At 42.0% G+C, this 27,634-nt stretch overlaps 1 protein-coding gene across 1 annotated transcript; it reads right to left on the bottom strand.

The window, feature by feature from the left end:
- Positions 1-575: 575 nt before the first annotated feature.
- On the bottom strand, positions 576-21,629 carry PLAC9 (placenta associated 9). The gene is made up of 4 exons (XM_020802538.3): positions 21,434-21,629; positions 9,096-9,196; positions 1,771-1,891; positions 576-794 (listed from the first exon to the last, which is right to left on the bottom strand). Exons 1-4 carry the CDS (start codon positions 21,486-21,488, stop codon positions 784-786), a joined length of 288 nt encoding a protein of 95 aa, XP_020658197.3. The 5' UTR covers positions 21,489-21,629; the 3' UTR covers positions 576-783.
- Positions 21,630-27,634: the final 6,005 nt, after the last annotated feature.

Raw genomic sequence — 27,634 nt, 5'->3', positions numbered from 1 at the left:
TTTCACACAATGACAGAATTGTGAGTCACGTTGCCTAGCATTAGGGTAGGATTCAAGAGGAGAAACACCCATGGGCCATCATTACACTGGCAGAGGTCACAATGGCCTGGTGGATAAGACTAACACCACATCTACTGTGCCTCCATATGATCTAGATACCTATTTGTAGAGCTGCTGGAAGAAGTTGGCATCTTCTAGAAGACAACAGGAGCATTCCTTTTTATAACTGGCATGATTGCACCTGTCCTTTCTGTTTCTTCCAGTGCTTAGTTTAAAGAACTAATGTATCTGATCAATACTTGGCCAAGGACATGCTAATCAGTCCATTGTTTGACTGATCAAATTTCAACCTTGCTAGCTGGACTTGGACCAGGAGTATTTTTGTCCAAATTGAGCAGGTCTCATGCACCAGGCAAAGAAGGACTTCATGTGGTCGTTTCTGTAGGTTCCTTCCTCTTTTTCATTGCTTCATCACAAGGCTGCTGAGATAGTTATTTTAACTTTGTGGTGAAACACCTAATGATATATGAGCATGTTTAAAATTTCATTAAAGCCATCTAATTCAATGAATTACATTTCTTCAGGTGCTCTTTTTTATTTTGACTCTTTCTGTATTGGTCATTAATGAACTTCATTCAACGACATAGAAGAATTTGTTACAAAACATTATTCATCTGATGACTAAATATACAGTTTAATTTAAAATACCACAAAGATCCAAATGTGGGTGAAATACACAGCGTAATAATTTTATTGTTGTGTTTCTTCTCATCTTCTTGAAGCTCAGCTGGTATCTAGAAAGACAGAGAAAGGTAAGTTGTGGTTACAGGCCACTAAACCATTGATCTTAGAGAAGAATACTGATCATTGACAGAGTGGCTAAACCATTGCATTTCAGCATTGCCTTTCCATTAGCAGAAGAGAGGAGAGATGATACAGTATTCACATAGAGCAGGGCATAAGGGTGGGAGTTACAAGAAAATCACTACTCCCTCCCCAATAGGGCAGATTACTCCCAGACCAAAACTTGTTTCATGAACTAGAGCAATGTTAGATGGTAGGCAATGTGCACAGAACAGATATATCATTGTTGTTAGAATGAGGGATGAATGCCTTGAAAGGTCATGATATAACCAACCAGAAATTTCATTTACAGTAGGACCACCATATGCATGTGATCATTATCTATAGTTTAACCTGCTGGCTGAAAATATTAAATAAAAAACCTCAGAAATATGCATTTCCAAGATGTATTACTGGCCACTAGAGGGAACCAGAGACTATATAGGGTTTGCTATTATCCACGACGTACTTCCGGCATCCATGGTAGGTCCAGGAATGTATCCTCCATGGATACAGTGGTCCTACTGTATATTGTTCTCTACCAAATACAGAATATTCGACTGAACATGCCTCTTGCATGTCCAAATGGAGTGTGAGAGTAGAGCTTCTGCCAGAGTTTTGGCCTAGCTATTGAAGCTTCCCAAATGTAACTGACGCAGATGCAGAACACACATATGGGACTGAACAGAAACGACAATACAGGAAAATGAGGTTTTAGTGCCATGTTTAAGGTACAATCGCATTTGATGTTGAAAATATTGAAGGTACAATCACTTGTAGATTGAAATTAGTGATGGGAATTTTTGGCTCTCCACAGGTTTTCTCCTATAATTAACATCAACCATACCTAGTGAGAAGTTAGCAGTAGTAATACAAAATCCAGAAGTTCTACCCAGACATAGCTAGTAATATGCATAAGACTAATACCTTCAAAAATATCCATCAGGGGAGTTCCAGGAGTAAGAGGGACACTCCATGCTGTTTCACTGACAGTTTTGAGCAATGACTTGACTTCAGAGTCCAGATGGTCAACAGTTTTTTCTGCTTGCTAACAAAGGGAGAGAGAAATTTGAGGGCAATGTTGCAGTTATTCATATCCATAAGCTTGTCTTCTGAATCATAAATCTTACTAAAAGCCATCTCTGTGTTATAGAAGGCCTGATGATTAACCCTCAAATTATCCACCATTCCTCTGAATGAGAAAATACTGTATTTTGGATACTCAACTGAGCCACTGAGCTAGCTGCCTGTGTTAGAAAACCTTAATCCACACCTAACATCGATTTCTTACTAAAAACAGGCTTGTGAATATTCCTTCATAGAATGAAACCTCTAATGCTGAAAAGTAGCATGTCAAGGAAAGGAGATGATAGCCTAACTTTCCCTGTGACGTGCCAGCTTTCTGAGTGTATGAATGGGGATTTCCTCCACAGTGGGAACCTTCATTTGCCGTCTGAAGCAACTCAATGCAGAAACAGGCTTATTTCCACCAGCGCCTCTTGGGCTGGTGGATAGTTAATCATGGTTGAAAAGGAGAGATGGTAGCCATTTCCCAGTGTTTTCCAGTACACTAAGCTTTGGTGATCATCAGAAATAAGGGGTGGTGGTGTCTGTGCTATTCTTTGCTCTTTCTTGCAAATTCATCACCAGGGGCGGGACATTTGTGTAAATAAACACAAAAGAGGCTCTTTTTTTTTCCTTTTTGTGTGTGTGTGTATTCTTTCGTCAATTTCCAAAAACAAACAAACAAACAAACAAACAGACTGTTAAACATGAATTTAAAAGAAAGAGGGATACACAAAACTTCCCTGTTTCCCTCTCTTTCTTTCACCTTTCTCCATCCAAATGCCCGGGAAATCACCTGGGAATTTTTTTTTAATCAAATAGCATGGCAAGGGCAAGGGTACACAAAAGACATGAAAAAGACGCTTGTGGGGTCTTTTAGGGCGTCATCCCCTAAAAGACCCCACAAGGAAAAAAAAGCAGGATTCTCTTCGCTGAGCACATCCCTGTTCATTGCTGTCAAGGACTATGGAGGTGGCAGGTGACCGTACACACCAGACAGAGGTGCAGGTAGGTAGTTATAGAGCCTAGAATTGATGGTCTTATATCAAGTCTTAGATAGGCACATGCAGTACAACATTTCTTCTCTTCCATTTCTTCTTATCCCTCTCCTTCGGCATTGCCATCCCATGCTTCACAACCACTACATTCTTGGTATGTGAGAGAGAGAAAAAAGGAATACTGTACTGTTTTTTACTTTGGCTGAAAAAAACTGAGCAAACGTGCAATTTTGCATTTAAAACCCTCTCCGGAGAAAGGTCTGGGTGCTACAGGTAGTGCACCATACAGCAGAGTGCTGTCTGCCGTGCATTTCAGAGACCATATATGCTGCATTGACTTCCAGTATGCTTTCGAGCTCAATACAAGGAATTGGTTTTGAGCAACTTTCCATCAAAGGCAGCCCCACTGCATGTCCCAACATCCTGTGAGGTGAGAAGGGTAACAGTTTTCTCTATAGCAGCATTTGGGCTGTGGAACCCCCTTGGAAGGGAAGTCAAGCAGACTCCATCTTGGTGCAGCTCTTGGTGGGCTGCCAAGATTGGATTATCTCACAAGCCCTTTGATCTTTTAAACGGGCTTAACAAAAAATAGATTTTTAATGAATTGTAAATCTCTTTTAAAATAGTGTTTTTATCTATTCCATTGCACATTCAGAGGCTGGCAGGCAGGAAAAGGATGAACATTTAAATATAGTACAATGTTGAGTGCAGGAATGTAAAATGGTGCTTGCTTTTTTGCTCTGCTAAACACACTCAGATACATAGGTAAAGCACCATTTTGTTGTAGAACAGGATAATATATTTTTCAAATGAAAATAATGTAATAATGAAGTAAAACCCTGGGAGGCTCACCCTAAGTTGGAATCAACTTGATGGCACATCATTAAAATTATTATTTAGTTACAATTTGAACAAGGAAATAAAGTCATTTTCCTACAAACTTTGCAGTAGGATTCCTGGTTTTGTACTTCCCTCTAGTGGACAGAAAATTGAATGCAGACTTCCAAAGAATAGCAAGGAGAGACAAGGGGACCTTCTTAAATGAACAATGTAAATAGAGGAAAATAATAGAAAAGGAAAAACCAGAGATCTGTTCAGGAAAATTGGAGATATTAGAGGAACATTTTGTGCAAAGATGGACATGATAAAGGACAAAAATGGGAGGGACCTAACAAGCAGAAGACATCAAGAAGAGGTGGCAAGAATACAGAGGAATTATATCAGAAAGATTTGGATATCCCGGACAACCCAGATAATGTGGTTGCTCACCTTGAGCCAGACATCCTGGAGAGTGAAGTCAAGTGGGCCTTAGAAAACATGGTTACAAGTGGAGGTGGTGGCATTCCAGTTGAACTATATAAAATCTTAAAAGATGACGCTGTTAAGGTGGTACATTCAGTATGCCAGCAAGTTTGGAAAACTCAACAGTGGCCAAAGGACTGGAAAAGATCAGTCTACATCCCAATCCCAAAGAAGGGCAGTGCCAAAGAATGCTCCAACTACCGTACAATTGCACTCATTTCACACGCTAGCAAGGTTATGCTCAAAATCCTACAAGGTAGGCTTCAGCAGTATGTGGACCAAGAACTCCCAGAAGTACAAGCTGGATTCTGAAGGGGCAGAGGAACTCGAGACCAAATTGCTAACATGCGCTGGATTATGGAGAAAGCCAGAGGCTTCACTGACTATGCAAAAGCCTTTGACTGTGTGGACCACAGCAAACTATGGCAAGTCCTTAAAGAAATGGGAGTGCCTGACCACTTTATCTGTCTCCTGAGAAACCTATATGTGGGACAGGAAGCAACAGTTAGAACTGGTCATGGAACAACTGAGTGGTTCAAAATTGGGAAAGGAGTACGACAAGGCTGTATATTGTCCCCCAGCTTATTTAACTTATATGCAGAATACATCATGCGGAAGGCTGGACTGGAAGAAATCAAAGCCAGAATTAAGATTGCCGGAAGAAACATCAACAACCTCCGATATGCAGATGATACCACTCTGATGGCAGAAAGTGAGGAGGAATTAAGGAACCTTGTAATGAGGGTGAAAGAGGAGAGTGCAAAAACGGTCTGAAGCTCAACATCAAAAAAACTAAGATCATGGCCACTTGTCCCATCACCTCCTAGGAAATAGAAGGGGAAGATACGGAGGCAGTGACAGATTTTACTTTCTTGGGCTCCATGATCACTGCAGATGGAGATAGCAGCCACTAAATTAAAAGATGCCTGCTTCTTGGGAGGAAAGCGATGACAAATCTTGACAGCATCTTGAAAAGCAGAGACATCACCTTGCCAACAAAAGTCCGAATAGTCAAAGCTATGGTTTTTCCTGTCGTGATGTATGGAAGTGAGAGCTGGACCATAAAGAAAGCTGACCGCCGAAGAATTGATGCTTTTGAATTGTGGTGCTGGAGGAGGCTCTTGAGAGTCCCCTGGACTGCAAGGAGAACAAACCTATCAATTCTAAAGGAAATCAACCCTGAGTGCTCACTGGAAGGACAGACCCTGAAGCTGAGGCTTCAGTACTTTGGCCATCTCATGAGAAGAGAAGACTCCCTGGAAAAGTCCCTGATATTAGGAAAGTGTGAATGCAAGAGGAGAAGGGGACGACAGAGGACGAGATGGTTGGACAGTGTCATCGAAGCAACCATCATGAATTTGACACAACTCCGGGAGGCGGTGGAAGAGGAGAGCCTGGCGTGCTCTGGTCCATGGGGTCATGAAGAGTCAGACACGAATAAACGACTAAACATACACACTAGTGGACAAGACTCAAACTTTCAGCTGTGAAGGACAAATGGAAACTGCTAAGTTGTTACATTCAAGCATAATACTTAACACAGTACCGAATTTAAAGCAGGAGTGGAGATGTTCAGAGGCCAATTTCGTATTTCTGGGTCCACCTGAGGCTACCCTGAGGCCAAGAGCCCACCCCAAATCCTGAAAAAACCCACATCAGAAGTGAGACCAGAGATTTGCTTCCAGTTTGGGGAAAAATGGAGTTTAAAGAGCTGAAATTATGCAGTGAGAGGTGATACACTATGACATATAAGCCAAATTCAAACCATGGTTTATAAAGCTGAGTTGTTTTAGTAAACCACTGTTAATATTTAAGGTGTTTTAGCTCAGGTATAGGGAATGTGTACCTCTAGATGTTACTCCCAGATGTCACCAACTGCATTCACAAAGTTGGTTAGAGCTGATGGAAACTGTAGTCCAACATCATCTGCCCACAAGTCATCCCTCATTTCAGAGTTCCAAGGTAATGGTTTCTAAAAATTAGAAGCTTTTAATGTATTCCCCAAGGCTGTGACAGGGAAGGAGAGAAGAGGGGAAATGACGAGCCTAAGCTTTGTCCAGGCTCATCCCCGCAATGTGAAAATATTTTTTAGTATTACATATGACTGCTGCTGTCCAGTTATGTTTATCCTATTTATATGTTATTGTTGACCATGGTTTCTTTTGGAGTGTTTGGGCAGTACTTGGAGGCAACTTAGCATCTTTGGTTTACTATAGTTCCAGTCTTACCTGCCTGAGTTGTCCCAGATGGTATGTATTGAGGACTACTGCTCAGCTCTCTAGCCATTGGCCTATGAGGCTTCTTAGGGCCCTGCCTTGTATGCACGTTCCGCTTTTAAACACTTACAGGAAGATGTGGGAGATAGCACTTTGAGTTTGGAGGCTGAGTTTCATTATTTACAGGATCTCCCTTTGTCAAATTATGCCAAACAGACTGGAAATGCTGAAACATCATCTGACTAACAGGATGCGGAATTAACAAGGTGATGTTCAAGTCAGACAAGATGCAGGGGATGTACATTAGTAGGCAAGCTAATCAGGAACTAGAGATAGATTTAGTTGTTTGCTGGGCTGCATTTCCTGTGAAGAAATTTATTTATTTAGTACCCCACACCATCTGGCAACCAGGCCACTTTGGGTAGCTAACAGCAATATTAAAACACGATAAAAATAAATTAGTACATAACCAAATAGGGTAAATTTAAACAGATGGGAATGAAGGTGGTAAAAAGGGGTGATGGAGAGGATGGCAAAAAGGATGGTAAAAGGGAGGCCAAGAACTTAATGCTCCGGGAATACCTGGCAGAAGAGCCAGGTCTTCAATGCTCTTTTGAACCCATCCAGTGAGGGTGCCAGGTGGATGTCAATGGGCAAGTTATTCCATAGGCGAGGGGCGACCACTGAGAAGGCTTGATTTCTTTCTCTTTCTCTCCGGGCCTCCTTCGTGGTCAAGGCCCTCAACCGCCCTGCCTGTGAAGAATGGGTATTAGGGACAGATCTGGCTGGGAGCAGGCATTCTAATAGGTACCAAGGTACTAAACTGTTTAGGGCTTTGAATTTTATTATCATAACCTTGAAGTCGATGTGGAAATGAACCAGTAGCCATTGAAGGGGAGCCAGAGTGGGAGAGATGTGCTGGAATTTCTTCACCCCAGTTATTAATCTGGCCATCGAATTTTGGACCAGTTGAAGTCTTCACATCAGCCTCAAGGGTAGCCTCAAGTAGAGAGCACTGCAGTAGTCTATTCTTGAGATTACGAGGGCCTGAATCAGTGCTGTGAGTGCCCCCATGTCTAGATAGGGCCACAGCTGGGCAGTCCTCCAAAGATGGAAATGGGCTGCCCGGACCACAGATGCCACCTGGGTTTCCATGGTGCGATCCGGGTGCAGGCAGATGCCCAAGCAGTGAACCTACTCTTCGTGGGAAGAGTCACCCCACAAAGGAGAGAGTGTTTCTCAACCCACTGACGCCAAGGCCGCCCACTCACAAGAGTTCCGTCTTGTCTGCCTTCAGCCTCAATCCATTTGCCCTCATCCACACTAGAACAGTCACCAAGCAGTGTTCAAGGATTGGAACAGCATCCATTGCAGTTGGAAAAAAGGAGAGGTAGAGCTGGGTGTCATCAGCGTACTGATGGCACTGGGCCCCACAACCCCAGATGACCTCACCCAGCGGCCTCATATAGATATTAAATAGCATTGGCGATATGATCGACCCCTGCGGAACCCCACAACTGAGGATCCACAAGGTGGAAGTCATCTCGCCAAGCTGCACTCTCTGGGGATGGTCCTCCAAGAAGCAGCCACGCCAAAACGAGGCCAATTCCTAACTCAGAGAGCCATCCCAGGAGGATACTGTGGTTGATGGTATCAAAGGCCGCTGAGATATCAAGGAGGACAAACAAGGACATATTGCCCCTGTTGGCATCCCTCAGGAGGTCATCCTGCAGGGCGACCAATGCTGTTTCCGTACTGTGCTGCAGCCTGAAGCCCGACTGGAACAGATCAAGGACATCGGTTTCCTCCAGGAGGGCCTGGAGCTGATCGCCCACCACCCTCTCGACCACTTTACTCAAGAAAGAAACATTGGCGACGGGCCTATAATTCCCAATTTCATCCACCGCCAAATTAGGTTTCTTTCTAATGGGCCTAATCAGTGTCTCCTTAAGGGCAGGGGGAACCATGTCCTGGAGAAAGCCATTAATTATTGCGGTGGCCCATTTTGTTGCTACTGGTTTGGCTGCTTTGATGAGCCAGGCCGGACAAGGGTCTAAAGAGGAGGTGGTGGCACAACAGCGCGCAAGCACCCTGTCCACCTCATTGGATGTCACCGGTTGAAGGCAAATTAACCTCGCTGGGCAAGACAATGCACTGGACATCTCAGCTTATCTCTATTATCTGTAGAAAGGGATCAAAGTCCCATCGAATGGCCTCCAGTTTAGATTGTTAAAAGTTTGCAACTTGGGAAGGGTTAAGTGGATTCTGTGACCAGGAGTGCCTTACCCCACTATTGAGTGGTGTGCCAGTTGAGCCAAAGATCAGCAAGAACTAAGTTTTGGTCTTCTTTGTTTAGTTTTAAGCAAGTTATTGAAACCATATGGCTTTGAGTGGTTTTCAAGATTATTAGCTCTGATGCTTGTTCTTAAAAGATGGGCCATGATCCCTTTGAAATTTTATATTGGCATAACCCAAACTGTGTAACTTTTGGAAATGAATTGCCTCAAATTAAGAAATTAGTGTAAGCATTACCTGTTGTGCATGGATCTGGACTCCAACCCTGATCCATGCTTCAAGCTGGACCTTTTGGATCCTGCTCTAGGCCAGGGTGGAGCAAATAGCAAGGAAACCTAGGTATCTGAAGCAATAATCTTTTGCCAGATTGTCTTACCTCCTGGATGGTATCTAAACGCCTATGAATTGTATTGTGATCATCACACCAGTAACTCTGCTCTAAGCTTTCTCCGTGGTCAATGACAGGATCCACAGCAGCTGTGGGGGGGGGGGGGGGGAAAGGGAAATGAAAAAATTAAAACTTTTAATTATTTAAAAGCAAACTTCTACATTTGTTACATTCTGCAGGAATTCCAAAAATCCCTGATCTTTGGAAATAGCCGCTGAAAGCTCTAATCTTAAGGTTTCCATAATTTAGTACAGTTGGAATCTCTTTAGTCTACTTTAATATATAAAACTGGATTACCCCTCTATCTGGACTACAATTCCTATAATTCCAGGCCATCAAAAATACCAGGGCTTTTGGGAGTTGATATAAAATCCATCAGAAGTGATGTAGCACAATAGTTGGCTGCTGTTCTTTGTAGGGATTATACATTATTTATTTATTCAAAATGTTTATTGGGCAAAATCCTGTTTGTGCAGGTGTAACGTAAAGTAATGCATGCATAGGTATGCTGGGCATTACACCTATAAAGTGTACATTTGCCAAAGGGTCTATATATCTTTGTAGGACTCCTGGGGGACCCTCCTAGAGGTCTGACACATATGGCATAACTACCATAGTTCTGGTAGCATAGTTAAATAACAGGATTTTGTCCTTTGCTTTTTGCCTACAAGTGCCATCAAAATGATTTACAATTAAATCAACAAAAACATTTTATTTAAAATAGTTGTTAAGTGATTAAAAATTATTTTAAAATGAGTTTAAAATGCCAAAGGCTCTGTATGTCAGAAGCTAACACTAATGAAGCCAGAAGGTCATTATAACATGGATGATTAGTCAGAGTGACACTCCCTCCCTAGTGCAACTTAAAGGTACAATATGCAAAACTGCTGCCACTACATGATGGTTGAGGGAGAGTAAAAGAAAATGTTTCTGCAGAAATGACTCAAAAGACCTATGTACCACATTTCCTGTGTTCAATCAGCTTCACAGAGATTATAGTAATATTCACAATAGTAATATGGGATGAAGGAAGACTTTATATCTTTACTACAGATATTAGATAGGTTGCCTCATGCCCATGAGTAGTCTGAAGGATGACTAGAGATTTGAAGCACAGTTCACACTCTTTACCCATTAAGTTATCCTCACTGCATGCAATCATTAAACCTGGATTAAAACAAGGTACCAGCACATGTATGAAGTTTAGTGTTTTCACAGCAGAACACATTTCTTTGCTATGCTGAGCTAGAAGCAGAAGTTACAAGACATCTAACATAATTAAAAATATCATTTTCGTTGTATGTTCACAGGTAAATTCTATTGAATGAAGGACCCTGGCAACTTCACATCAACAGGTTATTTCTTGTAGGTTCAACAAATGTTGATTCTTTCTCTGGATACTGGCAGGGGAATTAGTGAGTTGTTTCCCCTAGAAAGGCCTCAGTAGGCATTGAATTTGTTTCATTAATTCATAAAAAAAAAACCCAAAAGCCGACAGTTCTCTTTTATTATTTAGAAAGAAAATAAATAATGAAACATCACTGGTAAAACACGACCCCATATAGAAGAAGGAATGTGCCTGAGCAAATTAATATAGAGGCTTTTCTAGGGAAAATTCACTCATAGATCCCCTAAGCAAGGTTCAAATGGAAGCAGCAAAACCTGCTGAAATGAGTACAGTACCTCAGAAAGTTACACTAATGGCTGCCTGCCTCCTCCTGCTATAAAGTGGAACTAGAGCACTTTTTGATTTGTACACTAGTTTGCAAACTGACCAGAAGAAAATACTGGTCTTTATCAGCAACCTGATGCGTTAAAATCATTACAATAATCATTGTTGTCTCCCCACATCAAGATGCTGCCAGTGACATTATCTACAAAAAGCAGACAATCTCCATTTAGTCATGTGTGCTTCAATGCAAATGAATATGTTTACAAATATAAGAATAGAAGCTGGAGGAGCCAGGTTTTAGATGATTTATTCATCCTAGCAGGGCTACTCTACTAGTGTGGGGAGCATGGGGCAAGCCACGTGGTATACTCACCTCTGTCCTTCAACGTAGAATGGCTGAGGAACTCGGCAGGAATGGCCAAAGAGCTGCCATTAGTGACGACCCCAACCACCACCACCACTATCTGCTTCCCTGGGCAGTTGCCTTACTCTGTCTAATGGTAGGGGCATCCTTGCTCTTACATAAAATACTGTAGTTTCAGTGCAATTTATTTACAGTGCTTTCTCTATTTTGTCTTCAGCCTTGTGGTTATCTGAAGGAAGCTGTTGCCTCATATATGGCAAAACAAGGCCTCTTTTAAAGGCCTTCTGGAAAGAAAAACGAGATGTAATTAAGTAGAGGGGAAAGGCCCTCAAATGTTTGGCCAAGCATCAAACCTTAAAACGTTTTTAGCGGAGCCCCCACCCACTCCAGAACGATGAGTGCAAACCAAAACTATGTGAAACTGACTTGTCTCGAAGTCAGGGAATGTGGATGAAAGTGAGTGTAAAAGTAAACCACCAGTGGGCTTTGGGAAATGTTTTCCAGGTCAGACAGGGGAGAACGGGCAAATCTGTATAATGTCATTCCTGACTGAATATGAAAGAAGCCACTATTGATTTTTTTCAAGATGTCAGTATAAAATAAATGGAAGAAACAAGTGGATGAAAATGTAAACTGCCAACAACTTTGTAACTTGGTACAACAGTTTTTAACCACATTCCTCCCTATAGCTTGCTTGCCGTAAACCATTGGACTGTAACTTTCATCACAGGTACTCTCTGGGGTGATGGGAGTGATAGTACAAAACACCTCCCCTCTATATAGTTTGTTACTAAGCAACATTGTAAAAATTGGTTTTTTGTATCTGTATTTTAGGAATCTGATCCGCAGTGTGACAAATTTCTTTCCACTGGCCCTTCCCTTGTTTCAAATCAGTCTTCCATACATTCAAATGCCAAAATACCCACTTTTCCTATTGTCAGTCATGCTATGACTGCCCTCCTCAACTTTCAGCTGTGGTGCAATTCTTTGTCCTCCCCAGACACCCCCAGCATCTTATGGTCCTCATGCCATAATGTATCCCTGCCTGGGATCTTTGCTCCCCTATTTCTTGCTCACATTCCACCACTTCACATCCATCCCCATTTCCCCCTCCACTGCTTTTGGGACTCCACATTAGCAAAACATGGAGTACAAGCTTAATCTTCTCAGTGTCTTTGTTATCTACACTGCCAAACAAATCAATAGGGTGGTAAAGATTCCTTTAAAAGACAGATTGCCCGTAGTTTTAAATCAGTTTATGATTTTTTTAAATATCCAGACAAAGGCCCATTTTTTAAAAGAAATGTTTTGTTACAGGGCTCTGCAATCTTTTCAGAAACACAGAAAATCCCAAAACAGTTTTGTAGGCTGAGAACGAAGCTGCATATACAAAGTTAAGAGCATTTGGATTGAAATAACTGGGCAAAAACAAAAGAAATATGGGAGCCACTCTGGGTGGCTAAAAGCAAAGAAACATATGAATGACCTATGTATCTACCCATGAACAGAAAGCACCCAAATCATAAAAAGATGGGTGGTAGTTTCTAAAAAAGGAAATTCTAAAGGCACAATTACAGACAATTCCAACAACGACAAAAAAGGTGAAAGCAACAACAACAACAAAAGCATTCTTCAGGTCCATGTGTACCAAAAGACTGAGAAAATAAATAGTGGCTCAGCTACTCAGTGAGGATAGGAAAAGGGTAATAAAGGACAAAGAAAATATAGAAGTACTAAATTCCTACTTTAGCTTGGTTTTCTCCCAGAAGACAGTCTGTGACCCTTCAGGCAAATGTGAAGTACACGTGGAGGGGTCAGGGTTGCAAATTAAGACTGACAGACAAATAGTCAAGGACTAGGTCATTACTTTCAATATGCTTAGGTTTCAGGGCCCAATGAACTGCATCCAAGAGTTGAAGGAACAAGAACTTGCAGAACCACTGCCTATTTTTTTCTTGAAATCATGGAGAATGGGTGATGTGCCAGATGACTGGAGGACAGATCATGTTGTCTTTCGTATTTTCAAAAGGGAGGAAACTGGGAACTCCAGACCAATCAGTCTGACCTCAATCCCTGGAGAAAATCTGGACCAGATTATAAAGCAATTAGACTCTAAGTCCCTTGAAAACAATGCAGCAATAACTAAAAGCCAACACAGATTTGTAAAGAAGAAATCTTATCAGATTAATCTTACCTCATTTTTTGATCAGGTAACCTCCCTGGTAGACAGTGGGAATGCTGCTGATGGTATATATCTTGACTTTAACAAAGCTTTTGAAAAAGTGTCCCATGATATTATGATTAGCAATTTAACTAAGCGTGGGATGGATAGAACAACTGTCAGGTAGGTAAACAGTTGGTTACAGAATTATACTCAGAGGGTCCTTATTGGTTGTATCTTCTCAATCAGGGAACCAGGTTTCAGTGCTCTTCAACATTTTCATTAATAACTTGGATGAGCAGGTGCAGGAAATGCTTACCAAATTTGCAGATGACAGAAAATTGGGTTAACAACTAATACGTATCTTGGAAGATGTGTGTGTGTGTGGGGGGGGGGGGAAGGTCTTTATAGGATCGAGCACTGGGCATCAAACAACAGAATGAAATTCAACAAGGATAAATGCAAAGCTTTACACCCAGGAAAAAGAAACCAAATGCATCGTTACAAGATGAGGGATACTTGCCTCTGCAATACTGCATGCAAGGATCTTGGAACTGTTGTAGATCAAAAGCTGAATATGAGCCAACAGTGTGATACAGCTACAAGAAAGGCAACTGCTATTGTAAGCTACAGTAACAGAAATATAGTCTCCAAATCATGTGAAATACTACTTCCCCTCTATTTGGCACTGATTAGGCCTCATCTTGAGTACCATGTCCAGTTCTGGACACTGCACTTTAAAAAGGACAAATTGGAACACATTCAGAGGAGGGCAGCAAAGATGATCAGGGGACTGGAAACCAAGCCCTCTATGTGGAAAAACTGAAGGACTAGTCATGATTAGTCTTGAGAAGAAAAGGCTGAGGGGAAATATGACAGCACTTTTCAAACACTTGATCACCATCAGTTTTATGAATATTTGAGCCTGAATCTCCAACATTGTGATCAAGATACAATATTCCTAATAATCTGTTCAACAATAAACATGGATGAAGAAAACGTATGTATAGACAACATGTTTCCTGTGAAATTATCTTAATTCTTGGGTTATACTTAAGAGAGAAATTCTCTGTCTCTGTGATACAAAGCCACATGCAGGCATCAGGCGTACACAACTAGAATAACTATTTCCACATGCGATACCAACATCTGCTTGGAATTTCTTTGGCCACTGAAGAAAAAAATGAGGCAATTTTTGTTCTTGTTTTTTTCCAGTTTACCCTCGGGTTTCATTGCTTTTAAGATAATTCAGAACAAGACCCGATTGTTTAAGATATTCTTGCTCTTTGTTATGCTGGGAAAACATCAGCCAGTTTAACTTGTTTTTTTCATTTATTACGTAAAAGAGATAAGGAGGGAAAATGAATTACAGGTCTGATTTTGGACATGTAATGACATACGACATGAACACAGCACAACCAATCAAGTCTTCTTCCAAATGAAATCTGTAAGGCCAGTTCAAGCACGACATTCCTGGCTTCATATTTTATGAGGTCATGAAGCCCTAAGCTTCAGATATCCTCACCCATCCTCCCATCACAAATGTATCAACATCTCTACACCAAAGCTAGCACAGTAAGAAGGAGTGCATAGGGCCAATGCTTTTTCCTAAGTTCATAAAACATAATCTATGAAGCTGGGAATATTATGCCAAAAGTGGTCTACTGCCCCAATTGACAAAGAAGTACTGTGTAGACTATGTGTTGCTAAAGGCTATTTTAATCAAAGTACAGTGGGGTCTTGACTTGAGAACTTAATCTGTATTGGAAGGCGGTTTTCAAGTCAAAAAGTCTGTAAGTCAAGTCTCCATTGACCTACAGTGCATTGAAAACCGATTAATCCCATAACAGGCCGTTTTTGTTCCATTTTGGTTTTTTTCTGGTCTGTAAGTCAAATCTCAGTCTGCAAGTCAAACCTAAATTTTGCGGCCAGAGAAGTCTGTAACTCAAAAAGTCTGTAAGTCAAGCTGTCTGTAAGTCAAGGGTCCACTGTAATTAAAAAACTTAATCTCTGATACAGTATATGTACAATTTAGTCACACAGACATCTGACTAGTCCTGAAATTGCTTCTGGTCCCACCCCATGGAATACATCAGTAGCACTGTGTGTTAAGGTCTGTTGATAACAGCACTGCTTTGAGGAAGGGGAGACTGCTGCTTGCCTTTTAAAAAGGCAACTTGGGCTGAACTGGATTTGTTCCACATTCAGAAGGTACATACTGTACATCCTAAGATGCAGAGGACTCCTCCTGAGAGAAGAGGTGGGGAGGGCACCTTAGCTAGATCCCATGGCACCAGACGAAGTCTTAGAGAACTGCTGGGTTTGTCTGACTCTCGAGGCTGGGAGATACACCCCAGGGTGAGCACTGTTAGAGGAGGAGAGAATTTGGTTCCTATGTGTGAGGTGTCTTTAGAGTTTAGCTACCCTTCCCCACTCCTTCTCCTTCTCCACCTCCACTCAGTTCCAAACACACACTTGGGTAAGGATGTTTATTTTGGCTTCTTCTATTCCACCAGTGCCCCACTCCTGTGACATCACATGGAATCCCTCCCCATCTTAGCTGTTGCTGAACTCATAGTCTCCGCACAAAGGTGTTTGTGTGCATGTTATGCCTGTGTAGTGTCAGTCCCTCAAAATGACACGAACAAGGGAAGGTGCCTGGGGACAGAGCGGGTGCCCGAGTGCTCCAAACTTGTGCCATTTGGACAGAAGCAGGACGTTTGTCCCAGGGTCAGGGCTCATGATGGGCCTTTTTGGTGCAGATGACCTGACAGCGGTGGCACAGGGTCTGGGGAGAAGCTCATTAAGTCCCAGCAGCAGCAGCAGTAGCAGTAATTGTGCCTCGAAAAACTTCTGACGTGTCTTGTGTGTGGTAAGACTATACTGGATATAAGCCCTGCGTGGGGAGTGTGTATGCCTATGTGGGAAACTCGGGTGGGTGGGGAGGATGTGACGGTCAAATATTTTCCCCAGCATCCAGACCAACTTGCAGATGGCCCATGAATAGCTGGTTTAAGCCATTTTTAAAAATGTAAACAGGAGGTCCCCCGATAGGCACTTCCTGATTCAGTCTTTGTTTGGGGAAGGAAGGGACATTTGGGGATTCTTCCAAGACTCTTGATACCCACCCTCCAAAACAACAACAAAAACAACGGCTCTTGAAGACACTAGAAGCAGAACTATTTGGCAATATTTTAAAGAACCCTTTTCAATTGAGGGCTCTAGGGTTGCCACAGGGACATAACAATGCCACAGGGGAGTTGCAGGGGAACACACTGGCCATGCCAGAAAAGGGCAACAACCATTACAGCTGCAGGGCACATTTTGTTGCCTGCCCAGCCACCTAACAAACAAGTTTTTAAAAACCCACTCAGCTTTGAGTTGCCATATTACTTCAGTTCAGCTGGATTTTATATAGATTTTGTGACCATTTACCCATCTTTTTGGATTCCAAAAGATCTCCTGTATGGAGAATTAGTGCTGGGAAATCGCCCCAGAGGGAGACCACGGCTGCGATACAAGGACATCTGCAAGCGGGATCTGAAGGCCTTAGGAATGGACCTCAACAGATGGGAAACCCTGACATCTGAGGGTTCAGCCTGGAGGCAGGCAAGGCATCATGGCCTCTCCCAATTTGAAGAGACCCTTGTCCAGCAGGCTGAGGCAAAGAGGCACTCCCGAAAGCAGCAAAATCAGGGAGCTGGACAGGGGACAGATTGTATTTGTCTTCAGTGTGGAAGGGATTGTCACTCTCGAATTGGCCTTCTCAGCCACACTAGACGCTGTTCCAAGTCCTCCATACAGAGCACGTTACCATAGTCTCTCGAGACTGAAGGATGCCTAATCTTACCCAGCGTAATTGGCCCTGGAGTAGTTTTGGTCCCCACTCCTTTTATGCCCTGCCTCTATGACATGATTAATGCCCTGCCCTCTGACACCACAAAGCCCCATTCCTGTGACATCATATGGAGCCCTGGAATCTCTAGGAATGGAACCTTACTGCCCTGCAACCCTACTCAGCTGCAACACTCTCTTCTACCCAAAGCCTCTCCCTCTCCCTGCCTTCTTTTCCCAGAAATCTTTCACATGCTTTTAGTGACTGAGGTTCTAGCCATCAGTTTAACTCCATGCCAAGAAAATTTCATCTGTTATTTCCTCTGTCGTGTCAGCCTGCTGATGAAAAGTATGGGAGCAGAGCCAGTAAAATGATGGCAAATCTGGTGTGGGCATGTATGTTTTCCTCTTGACCATCAGACAGGCAAGGATGTTTCCTTTGGTTATCTTCTGTGGTTGAGTGTGAGTTAGCCTGGTGGAACACAGGATTTTATCTGAAGAAAACAAAAACTTTTAATAATGGATTTCAGCCAAGGGCGGGGAAATCTGTGACTGTGGTGAGGGAATTTAAACTGCTGAGATCATTCTCACACAAAGGCTTTTTTGATTCATGCAGAAAAATGTTTTTCAAGTGTTTTTCAAATGTTTATATGCTTGCCTGTTTTAAGTTTTGTTGTTAAGACTGTGGTGGTCAAACTGTGTTCTAGGGAAGTCTCTGTTTAGAAGATGGGCAGGGGAGTTCCTCAATGAGAAGAATTACTAACAGTGGACAGGTTTCCCTTAAATATAAATTGAAATTTCACTAATATACTTTCCCTTCTTCAAATAGACAAGTACAGGCATTGCATGTGTTCTTTGAGGAACTCTCATTTCAGACAGGGTGACAGGAAATCCCAAAAGGCGTAATTGATTCCTATGCAAAAAAAGGGCTATTTCCAAAAAGGTTTATGTAGTGCAACTGCATGCATGTTCACAGAAGTGGTCCAAGTAATTTCCCCACTGAAGGGAAATCAGCAAATCCCTTCCTTGTGTCAAATCCCCTGTGTCCAGGTACACAGTACATGAAACCAGCCAAGTTCTTTGGGTACCTAAGTTAGGAAATTTCTCTTGTATTTTTCCCCACTTCTAGCAATAAAAATTTGACAAGAACAAACTAATAAGCTAACTATTTGCTTCCCTTTTGAGATGCTCAAAATCTACTACCTGAAGTGGCTGGCTCACATCATCTAACAGTCCTGTCCCCTCATGGAAAGTTATGCAGGTTTAGAAGATGCAGTCTTTGATATATATAGTTCCATCTTCCATCTTTCCCACCCAAGGAAAGACAGTACAACTGTACAACAGTTTTTGATTGACAGCACCAGGAGCCCCTCTGTTTAGAAATATTTTGGACAGCACTGCCTTAGAAGGGGCTCTGAGATCCTCCCCAATGCACAGGAATTTTGACACTGGCCAATCGGTGTGGAAGGTGTACCCTGATAGTCAAGACAGCCAGATACAATCTCTTTCACTATTAACCCAAACACAGGAGCCACAGAGCTGAGAGGACTTCTGTGTTGTGTTGTTTTCCACACACAATGCAACTCTCTTATGGGTGTCTACTCAAAAACAATTGAGTCGTTTTGTGACTTGATTTATATATTTGTGCAAAGAAAAACTAATTGCTGTTCAGATACATTAAATAGAAGTGTTTTATCAGGATTATAATGCCTTCAATTGCTCTTCCCTATGAGATGGATTGGAATAATGTAACACTGTGTAGTAATAATAGAGTGCTCAGCGTACTTCACATACATTACTTTTTTTCCAACAATGGATTTAAGAGATTCCTTTATCTCCCTGAGAACAATTTAAAGCAGACATTTAAAACAGTAATTAAACATTAAACGATGAGATCAGAACACAAGAGCTAAAACCCAGCAATACTGGAAGGTTGTCAGCTCTCTACCCAAGTGCTGCTTATTCACTTTGTGTTTTGCCTGAATGAAAACCTGCCCTCTGTCTCATAAAATCAGAATTGTAGGCATTCTTGTGAAGTTACTTTGGGTATGAAATTCTGATTGGTTCTCATTATTAGAAATTGGAGGACACTGTAGAACAAGGTTTTGTAATTACACTGGGAATATAAACCTTTGAATTGCTGCCCCACACCCATATCACTTAGAAATGGTTTTCCAGACCCACCTTAGTTTTCACTAGAGAATTGTTCAGAGCCATGAAGGCTAAGCACTATTGTAGCAGACACTTATGTCCAGTGATCAGTGATTTAACTCTTTGTAACTTGTTAGAAGATTATAGAAATCTGCCAGTGTATGTGTTCAAGAAAAAGGGTTTTTTTCCCCCCGATAGTGACTGGTACATTTTTCATTTATATACCCAGCGTGGCACAGTGATTAGAGCAATGGATTAGGAGTCAGACGGCCTAGGTTTGAATCCCCACTAGGTTTTAATCAGCCATGGAAGATCACTGGGTGAATGAAGCTGGTAAAATGACTCCTTAAATATCTCACTGTTAGAGGCGCTATGAGATAGTTCTGACTTGACCGCGCATAACAACAAATTTAGTCCACTGCCATTAATCAGACAATCAGTATTCAGTCTGTATGTGAGTGGAGTTGGATTGGTTCTATAGTATATTTCCAGAATACTCAAAATATCACTATAATCCATGCCAGAATCCTGTAAAACAGGCCTCCAGTATCCCCATATTGCAAATTTGGGACTGTGGTTGAGAGGATAGTTGATTGAACTGGGAATTTTCCTCATTTACAGATTATTTCCTTGAACCTAACCATTGCATCATTCACTCTGTGCAATGGCTAGACCTTGTTCACCAGAGGTCAGTGGGAAACTATTGGTGAGTACCTACAGCTTATTTTTACAGTACTTTGATATGCAGGTGAATGCAGACACACTGGAAGGGTTGAGGACAAAGTTAATATTGTAAATTAGCAGTGCATGGAACAGAGTAGGTGTTAATTGGAAGTTTAAATTACTGTTTTACCTAACTGTAAAATGAATCACTAGGAGGCTTGAAAGAAGGAAACTGTTTTTTAGTTTAGGTGTGCAACTTAACTGCAGAAGAGTCAAGAAAATCAGAGATAATATTCCTTTTCTATGCAGCCAAACCCAAAAGGTCTATCCGATTTTGCTCTTCTCATTTTGTTATGTAGCTTTGCAATCCAGAATGCAAGTTTAAGAAATGCTGTATTTGAGAAGTCTCAAAGACCATTTCATTTGAAATGGACTCTTTTGCTTTCCCTTCCCATCCTTAGGACCTCCATGCAAGAATTCCTGCAAGTTGGTCTTGCAGGTGAGTCCCTCAGCTGCCTGGAAAGACTTCATCTAAACATCTGGTTAAGAGTAATTCACTTCTAAAGATTTCAACAAATATGTAATGCATGCACACAACTTACTAATCTATTTGTTCAATACAGAAAAAGATGAGGGGGGGGGCAATGTACCACAAGAGGGCTGTGTGACAGAAGGCAAAAAACCCTATTTTGCAGAGGTTAAGCAGAATCTAATTAATGGCAAGCATTTTTATGCCTCATTCATTTCAGTGCGAAAGATTTGCAATATACCTTATCTTGAAATAAATAAATGAGACATTCAGCAAAATGCTATGCAGGCTTATTCAGAACTACGTAAGACCCAGTAGAACTAACAACTAAGAACAGAACTTATTCTTAAGTAAGAATGCACAGGATTACAGTTGCCCTTTACTTGATAACAGCATTTGTTTGATGGAAAATTATTGTAAAAGTATTTCCACAAACACGGAGTTTAACTTTCTGCAAATTACTCCCGTCCTGCAATTAATAAATGTCTTACATGATATAACAAGCACCTAATCCTGGAGAATGAAGCATTATTAACAGAGAAGGGGGGGAAACATTAGAGACAGATTTATAATGTTCTTTTTGTTTAGTTTCCAGGGATACTTAGGATTTTGTACCAACAGAATGTTTTCTAAACCAGTCATCAACATTTGCATCCACGGAGGTAGATGGCACTATAATCAATGTGCCACCTTGTTCATACTACTCTAATTTGGCAAAAGATAAATGTACAGTATTGCCTATTTCTAAGAGCCCTGTAAAATTATGTTTTCCACCTCTGTGAGCCACGCTTGTTAGTTAAACAGAGTCCATCCCTACGAAAGCTTGGCTTATGTGAACTTCACCAATTAAAACGACCCATTCAGAGCAAAAAAGAACTCCCTTTTACATTTGATTTAAGTTACTTTTCTTTTAGAAGAGAATGCTGACCCTTTGCCACTTTGAGGCACTTACCCAATCCTAGTCCAGTCAGTGTGAAAAGGAAAAGCAGAGGCCGAACGTAAAGCATGGTTTCAAAGTCCTGGTCTGAAAGCAGCTCCCTTGGTCCAGCGGATGCAAAAAAGCAAGCAGCCTCTCCCTGCACTAAACACAGACTGGCCTTCTGGAAAAGAGTAAGGTGGGGGGGGGAGAGAGTTTGAATTGGCAGCTGGAGATTTGGGGAGGAAATAGTCTGTGGCTCAGCCAAGTTTCTCAGGCAGGCTGCTCCTCCCTCCCTCCCTATCCCAAAAACCACCATCCTTCAGACTCCACACAGGGTCCAGTGACCCAAGCAAGCTCATTCTAGGCCAAATACGCTTGCAGTGAAAAGGGAAAAGTTTGCTATTTATTTATACTGAGCATGAATGGAATGTGCTGAAAGAGCTCTACTAAGTACACCAAAGCGGAGGAAGCAGAGAACAGCTGCTCTGGATGTTTGTGTGTTTGATTGTTATCCCTCTGTAGAAAAGTACAATTGTGTGTGTGTGTGGGGGGGAACCAAGAGGTCTGTTATTATTTGTTTGTTTACATTCTCTCCCCCCCCCCCCCCCAATCTCATCATATCCTGAAAGCTCAGACCAGGTTATATTTTTTCCGCCGCAGAGTCCTAACAGAAGCATCACTTTCAAACTATGGAAGCTGCTTTCCAGCAAGGTAGACAATCAGCAGCAGAAGTCCTGGGGTTCGGAGTTTTTCCTTGCCCTGAATGGAGACGACAGTGAATGAATGTGGGAACTGCTGCATGCAAAACATGTGCTCTACCACAGTAGAGAGAATGCTGCAAAGTAATTGTGCCTTTTTAAAATTTTTGTATTATTACTTATTTTCCAAAATACAAAAGGTGACATGTTATCATTATATAGGGCAATACATGTTGTGAAATTGCTATCAAGCGACATCTGCATTTTTTAAAAACTCCACTTATTCAGGCACTTCTCCCAGTACTGTATCAGTTAAGCTCAAACAGGTATAAAGACTTTTTGATGGGACCCTCAATACTTTGTGAAAGGTTACCTCTCATTTCTAGCAGGAAATATCATTTTTAGGGAGTTCATCTTTATCCCAGATTTCAGTTACATATTAGAACCACTAGATGCATAGGGGAGGAGGTGTTGCCATCTTGGATCCTGACATCAATCCCAGCTAAAAACTTGAACAGATCATAAAGCTGTCATTGTGCAAGCACCTAGAAAACAAAGCAGTAATAACTAGAAGCCAACACGGATTTGTCAAGAACAAATCCTGCCAAACTAATTTGATCTCGTTTTTTGATCAGGTCACCTGATCAGATCAATTTGATCAGATAGACAGAGAGAATGATGTAGATGTAGTATATCTTGACTTCAGCAAAGCTTTTGACAATGTGCCCCATGATATCCTGATAAGCAAGCTAACTAGGTGTGGGCTGGATAGATCAAGTGTCAGGTGGATACATAATTGGCTACAGAATCGTCATGAGAATGGCTGACGGTCGGATTCCAAAATATCTCCTGTATGGATAATTAGTGCAGGGGAAGCGCCCCAGAGGGAGACCATACTTGTGATACAAGGATATCTGCAAGTGGGATCTGAAGGCCTTAGGAATGGACCTCAACAGATGGGAAACCTTGACATCCGAGCAGTCAGCCTGGAGGCAAGTAACATAATAGCCTCTTCAATTTTGAAGATACACTTGTCCAGCAGGCCGAGGCAAAGAGGCAGTCCTGAAAGCAGCAAAATCAAGGAGCTGGACAGGGGACAGATTGTATTTGTCTTCAGTGTGGAAGGGACTGTCACTCTTGAATTGGCCTTCTCAGCCACACCAGATGCTGTTCCAAGACCTCTATTCAGAGCACATTACCATAGTCTCTTGAGACTGAAGGATGCCTACAGAATCGTACTCAGAAGATGATGATTAATGGGTCTTTCTCTAATTGGGAGGAGGTTACTAGTGGGCTACCCCAATGCTCAGTCCTCGGCCCAGTGCTCTTCAGTATTTGTATTAATGATATGGATGAGGGAGTGCAGGGAATGCTTGTCAAACTTGCAGATGATACCAAATTGTGCAGAATAGCTACTACCCTAGAAGAGAGAAACAACATTCAAAATGAGCTGGATAGGATGGAGTACTGGGCCGAAAGCATCAGAATGAAATTCAACAGGGATAAATGCAAAGTACTGCACCTCGGAAAAAGAAAACAACTGCACAGTTACAAGATGGGGCATACCTGGCTCAGCAAAACTATGAGAGAGAAGGATCTTGGAATTGTTGTAGATCACAAGCTAAATAGGAGCCAACAGTGTGATGTGGCTACAAAAAAGGCAAATGTGATATTAGGCTTCATTAATTGAAGTATAGTATAGTTTCCAAACCCCGCAAGGTGCTAGTCCCCCTATATTCAGCACTGGTTAGACCTCACCTTGAGTATTGTGTCCAGTTCTGGACACCACACTTCAAGAAGGATGCTAACAAATTGGAACAAGTTTAGAGGAGGGTGACAAAGATGATCAGCGGAAACCAAGCCTTATGAGGAAAGACTGAAAGAATTGGGTATGTTTAGCCTCCAGAAAAGAAGACTGAGAGGTGATATGATAGCACTTTTCAAATATCTGAAAGGCTGTCATACAGAGGAGGGGCAAGATCTGCTCTCAGTCACCCCAGAGTACAGGACACGGAACAATGGGCTCAAGTTAAAGGAAGCCAGATTTCAGTTGAATATCAGGAAAAACTTCCTAACTGTTAGAGCAGTACAACAGTGGAACCAGTTACCTTGGGAGTTGGTGAGTGCTCCAACACTGGAGGCATTCAAGAAAAAATTAGATAATCACCTGGCAGATATGTTTTGATTGTATTTCTGCATTGAGCAGGGGGTTGGACCTGATGTCTTTATAGGCCCCTTACAACTTTACTTTTCTATGATTCTATTATGTGGGATTCCTCAGGAATCGGCACTATCCCCAGTGCTGTTTAATATATATGTTAAGACATTGGGAGAAGTCACCAGGACCTTTAGTGTAAGGCAAAGATCTCTCTGTTATCATATCACCTCTGCAGTGGATGCTGTCCAGATGCTGGAGTGTTGTCCGGCTGCAGTACTGGAATGGACCAGGGCTAAGAGGCTCAAACTGAGGCCAGACAAAACAGAGATTTAGCTCCTTGGGGGGACCTCCAATAGTTTGGGGGGGTGTTCCCTAGGCTGGATGGTACTTCTCTCCAGACCAAGTGCGTAATTTGGGCGTTCTTCTAGACCCGGCTCTCTCTGGTGAGTCCCAGATTAAAGCAGTGTCCAGATCAGCCTTTAACCAGTTTAGGCTAACTGCCCAACTTTGCCCCTACCTAGACAAAGACTCCCTCAGGACTTTGGTGCAGGCCCTGGTCATCTTCCAGATTGACTACTGCAATGCCCTCTATGTGGGGCTTCCCTTGAACCTGATCTAGAGACTTCAGAGGGTCCAGACTGCAGCAGCCAAACTGGTGGTTGGTGCAAGTAAATTCGACCACATCACTCCAGTTCTGGCTTGTCTCCACTTGTTGGCCATGGTGTCCTAGATCAGTTTCAAGGTTTTGACACACACATACAAAGCCCTCCATCGTTTGGGCACATATTACTTGTCAGAATGTCCTTTATGTCATCTGCATGACCTGAAAGATCATACCAGTCGAGGCTCCTCCAGGTGGCCACCCCGAGAGAGGCCCATAAATACTCTACAAGAGGTAGGGGCTTCTTTGCAATGGCTCCAACTTTATGGAACCAGCTTCCAGAGGAGCTCCACCTAGCCCCCTCCCTGTGGACTTTTAGGAAGCAATTAAAGACATTGCTTTTCAGGGAGGCTTTCCACACCGAACCCAGCTGACCACCTTTCGCCCACTTTTTTTCTTTCCACTCCTCTTCTTCCCTCCCCTCTTTTCCTCCATCCGCTCTGGGATTTAGTCAGTGTATCTCTCTCTCTCTTTTGTAGGGTTATTACTATTGGCTTTAATATTTCTATTTTTATTTTTGTTTTCTATTTTATGAATTGTAACCCACCCAGTGTTGTGACACTAATGGGAGTAGGATACTAAACAAAGAAACAAACAGACACATCAGCTATTCTGTCACTGCTTAACTGTGCAACCCCATAAGAAATTACCAGATGACTTTGTTGAAAATAAAGCAAACTGCAGTTTAAGGCTCTTTACTTCCCCTCCCATCTCTGCATCCAGATCTGGCATGTTTATCTGTGGGGAGAATTCATGTAATGAAAGTTGACACCAAAAAGCCCTATTTCTAGCTGTTTGCCTCTGATTATGATGATATTCATAACAGTTCAAAAATAAACCCTTATTCTGGGGATAGAGGTAGCTCATACAGTTATTCAATCATTCCCTCAGATATTCCAAACCCAGACCATGGCTTAATAATCAAAAACAACATTTTGAATTTAGCCCAAAAACTAACCGGGGGGGTGGGGGGAGAGGACAGGGAAGCTATCCCAGGTTTATGTAATGGTTTCCATTTGAGCTGTCCCAGGTTTTGTGTAATGGCCTGAGTTATGCCACAAATCAGCTGAGGCTTCCCAGTTGCCTCCACCACACAGCACATTGCAACAACCAACTTCATAAATTAGCAGACCATGTAAAACTGTGACAGTGTCCTTGCTGGGCATTCTTAAAAAGTGGGGTGGGTGGTCTTTCTACTTGGTAAATCACCTTACAGCCAAATCAGAGTGATTCTACAGCAGCCTACCCAGGCCTAGAATGAAATACCCTTTTTATAATGGTGATGCAGGATCAGTCTATCAGAGCTGACAGGAAATTCAGCTCTGTGTGCCTCTGTGTTTGTCTGTGTCTAGAGGACATCTAGAGAACATTTAAGGCTCTCCAAAATTCATTTTCATTTGCAGGCATAGAGCTGGCTGGATAGCTCAGTGGTTTGGGTATTTGGCTGCAGTCCCAGGATGTCTCAGAAGAAGGGAATGGTGAACCACTTCTGAGTATTGTCTACCAAGGAAATACTGGAAGAGTTACCATGTCAGAATCAACTTGACAGCACTGAATTATTATTATTATCTTTGCCATAGCCATATTCCTGATTCCCTTCTTCTTCTACCACAAATATCTTCACCTTCCTTCAGTGCTCTGTACTTCTGGGTTTGAACCTAAATGAGGATGTCAGTGATGAGCAGCCATTTTAATTTTCCACTGTGTCACAGATACAATGTTGTTTTGGAAGATCTGTCATCCCTTTCTGTCGCACAAATACTGTGATATAGACTATAGTCATTCATGGTCTTCTAGGGATTCAAGATATTGTAAAGAACCTTTTTGCCCCCTTTTTATGCCTGTCTCCATATTTATATAAAAGCATAGGTTGGCCTTCTCCTAGGTCTTACAGAGAAAGTAGGGCACAGTCAAGAGAAACATTTCGTAGCTATTGTGATAGAAGAAGCCCATTGTATAGGATAGAAAACATGACTACTCCAAATGACATTTGAAATTCTGGTCTCCATCTCCTGGCAGTCATGAGCAAGATAAAGAGAAGGCAACTAAATCACCATCATTACACTCTTTGGCTACTTCTTGTTCATTATTGAGGTCCTCTCAAAAAGAAATAAGACCTCAAAACCAGTTGCATCTGAGAAATAAACCATTACAGTAACAGTATCAGCTGGAGACCTAATAGCATTGAATACCATTACCTTACCACCACTAGATCCAAACTTTATTCTTATATAGTACTTACTCAGTGCCAAGTCTTAGCATCAATATTGAGCAGTTCTCCAACATCAAAGGAACTTCAAATTTCATAACCACCTGTAGAGGAAAGAGACAGATACAGTGGTACCTCGCTAGACGACGACCTCGCTAAATGATGAATCTGCATAACGATGACTTTTTGTGATCACTATAGCGATTCGCAAAACAGTCATTCCAATGGGCGATTTTTGCTTGACGACGATTTGGTCTGTGCTTCGTGAACTGTTTGTTCGTAAGATGACGATTTCTACAGCTGATCGGTGGCTTCGCAAAATGGCTGCCCTGTGTTTTCTGGACCCATGCTTCGCAGGACAGCCATTTTTACAGCTGATCGGCGCTTTGCAAAATGGCTGCCCTATGGGCGATCTTCGCAAAACGATGAGGTATTTTCCCCATTGTAATGCATTAAACGGGTTTCAATGCATTCCAATGGGGAAATGGTTTTTGCATGACGATGATTT

The sequence above is a fragment of the Pogona vitticeps genome, chromosome 3, assembly GCF_051106095.1.
Source record: "Pogona vitticeps strain Pit_001003342236 chromosome 3, PviZW2.1, whole genome shotgun sequence".
Lineage (NCBI taxonomy): Eukaryota > Metazoa > Chordata > Lepidosauria > Squamata > Agamidae > Pogona > Pogona vitticeps.
This window is presented reverse-complemented; position numbering and strand designations above follow the sequence as displayed.

Bases quoted from the DNA above. Each gene is read 5' to 3' on its own strand.
- PLAC9 (XM_020802538.3), bottom strand. From the start codon at position 21,488: ATGCTTTACGTTCGGCCTCTGCTTTTCCTTTTCACACTGACTGGACTA. The intron at 9,197-21,433 runs GTAAGTGCCTCA...CCCCCCCCACAG, and splicing joins ACTGACTGGACTAGGATTGG to CTGCTGTGGATCCTGTCATT. The intron at 1,892-9,095 runs GTAAGACAATCT...TCCCTTTGTTAG, and splicing joins GTTTAGATACCATCCAGGAG to CAAGCAGAAAAAACTGTTGA.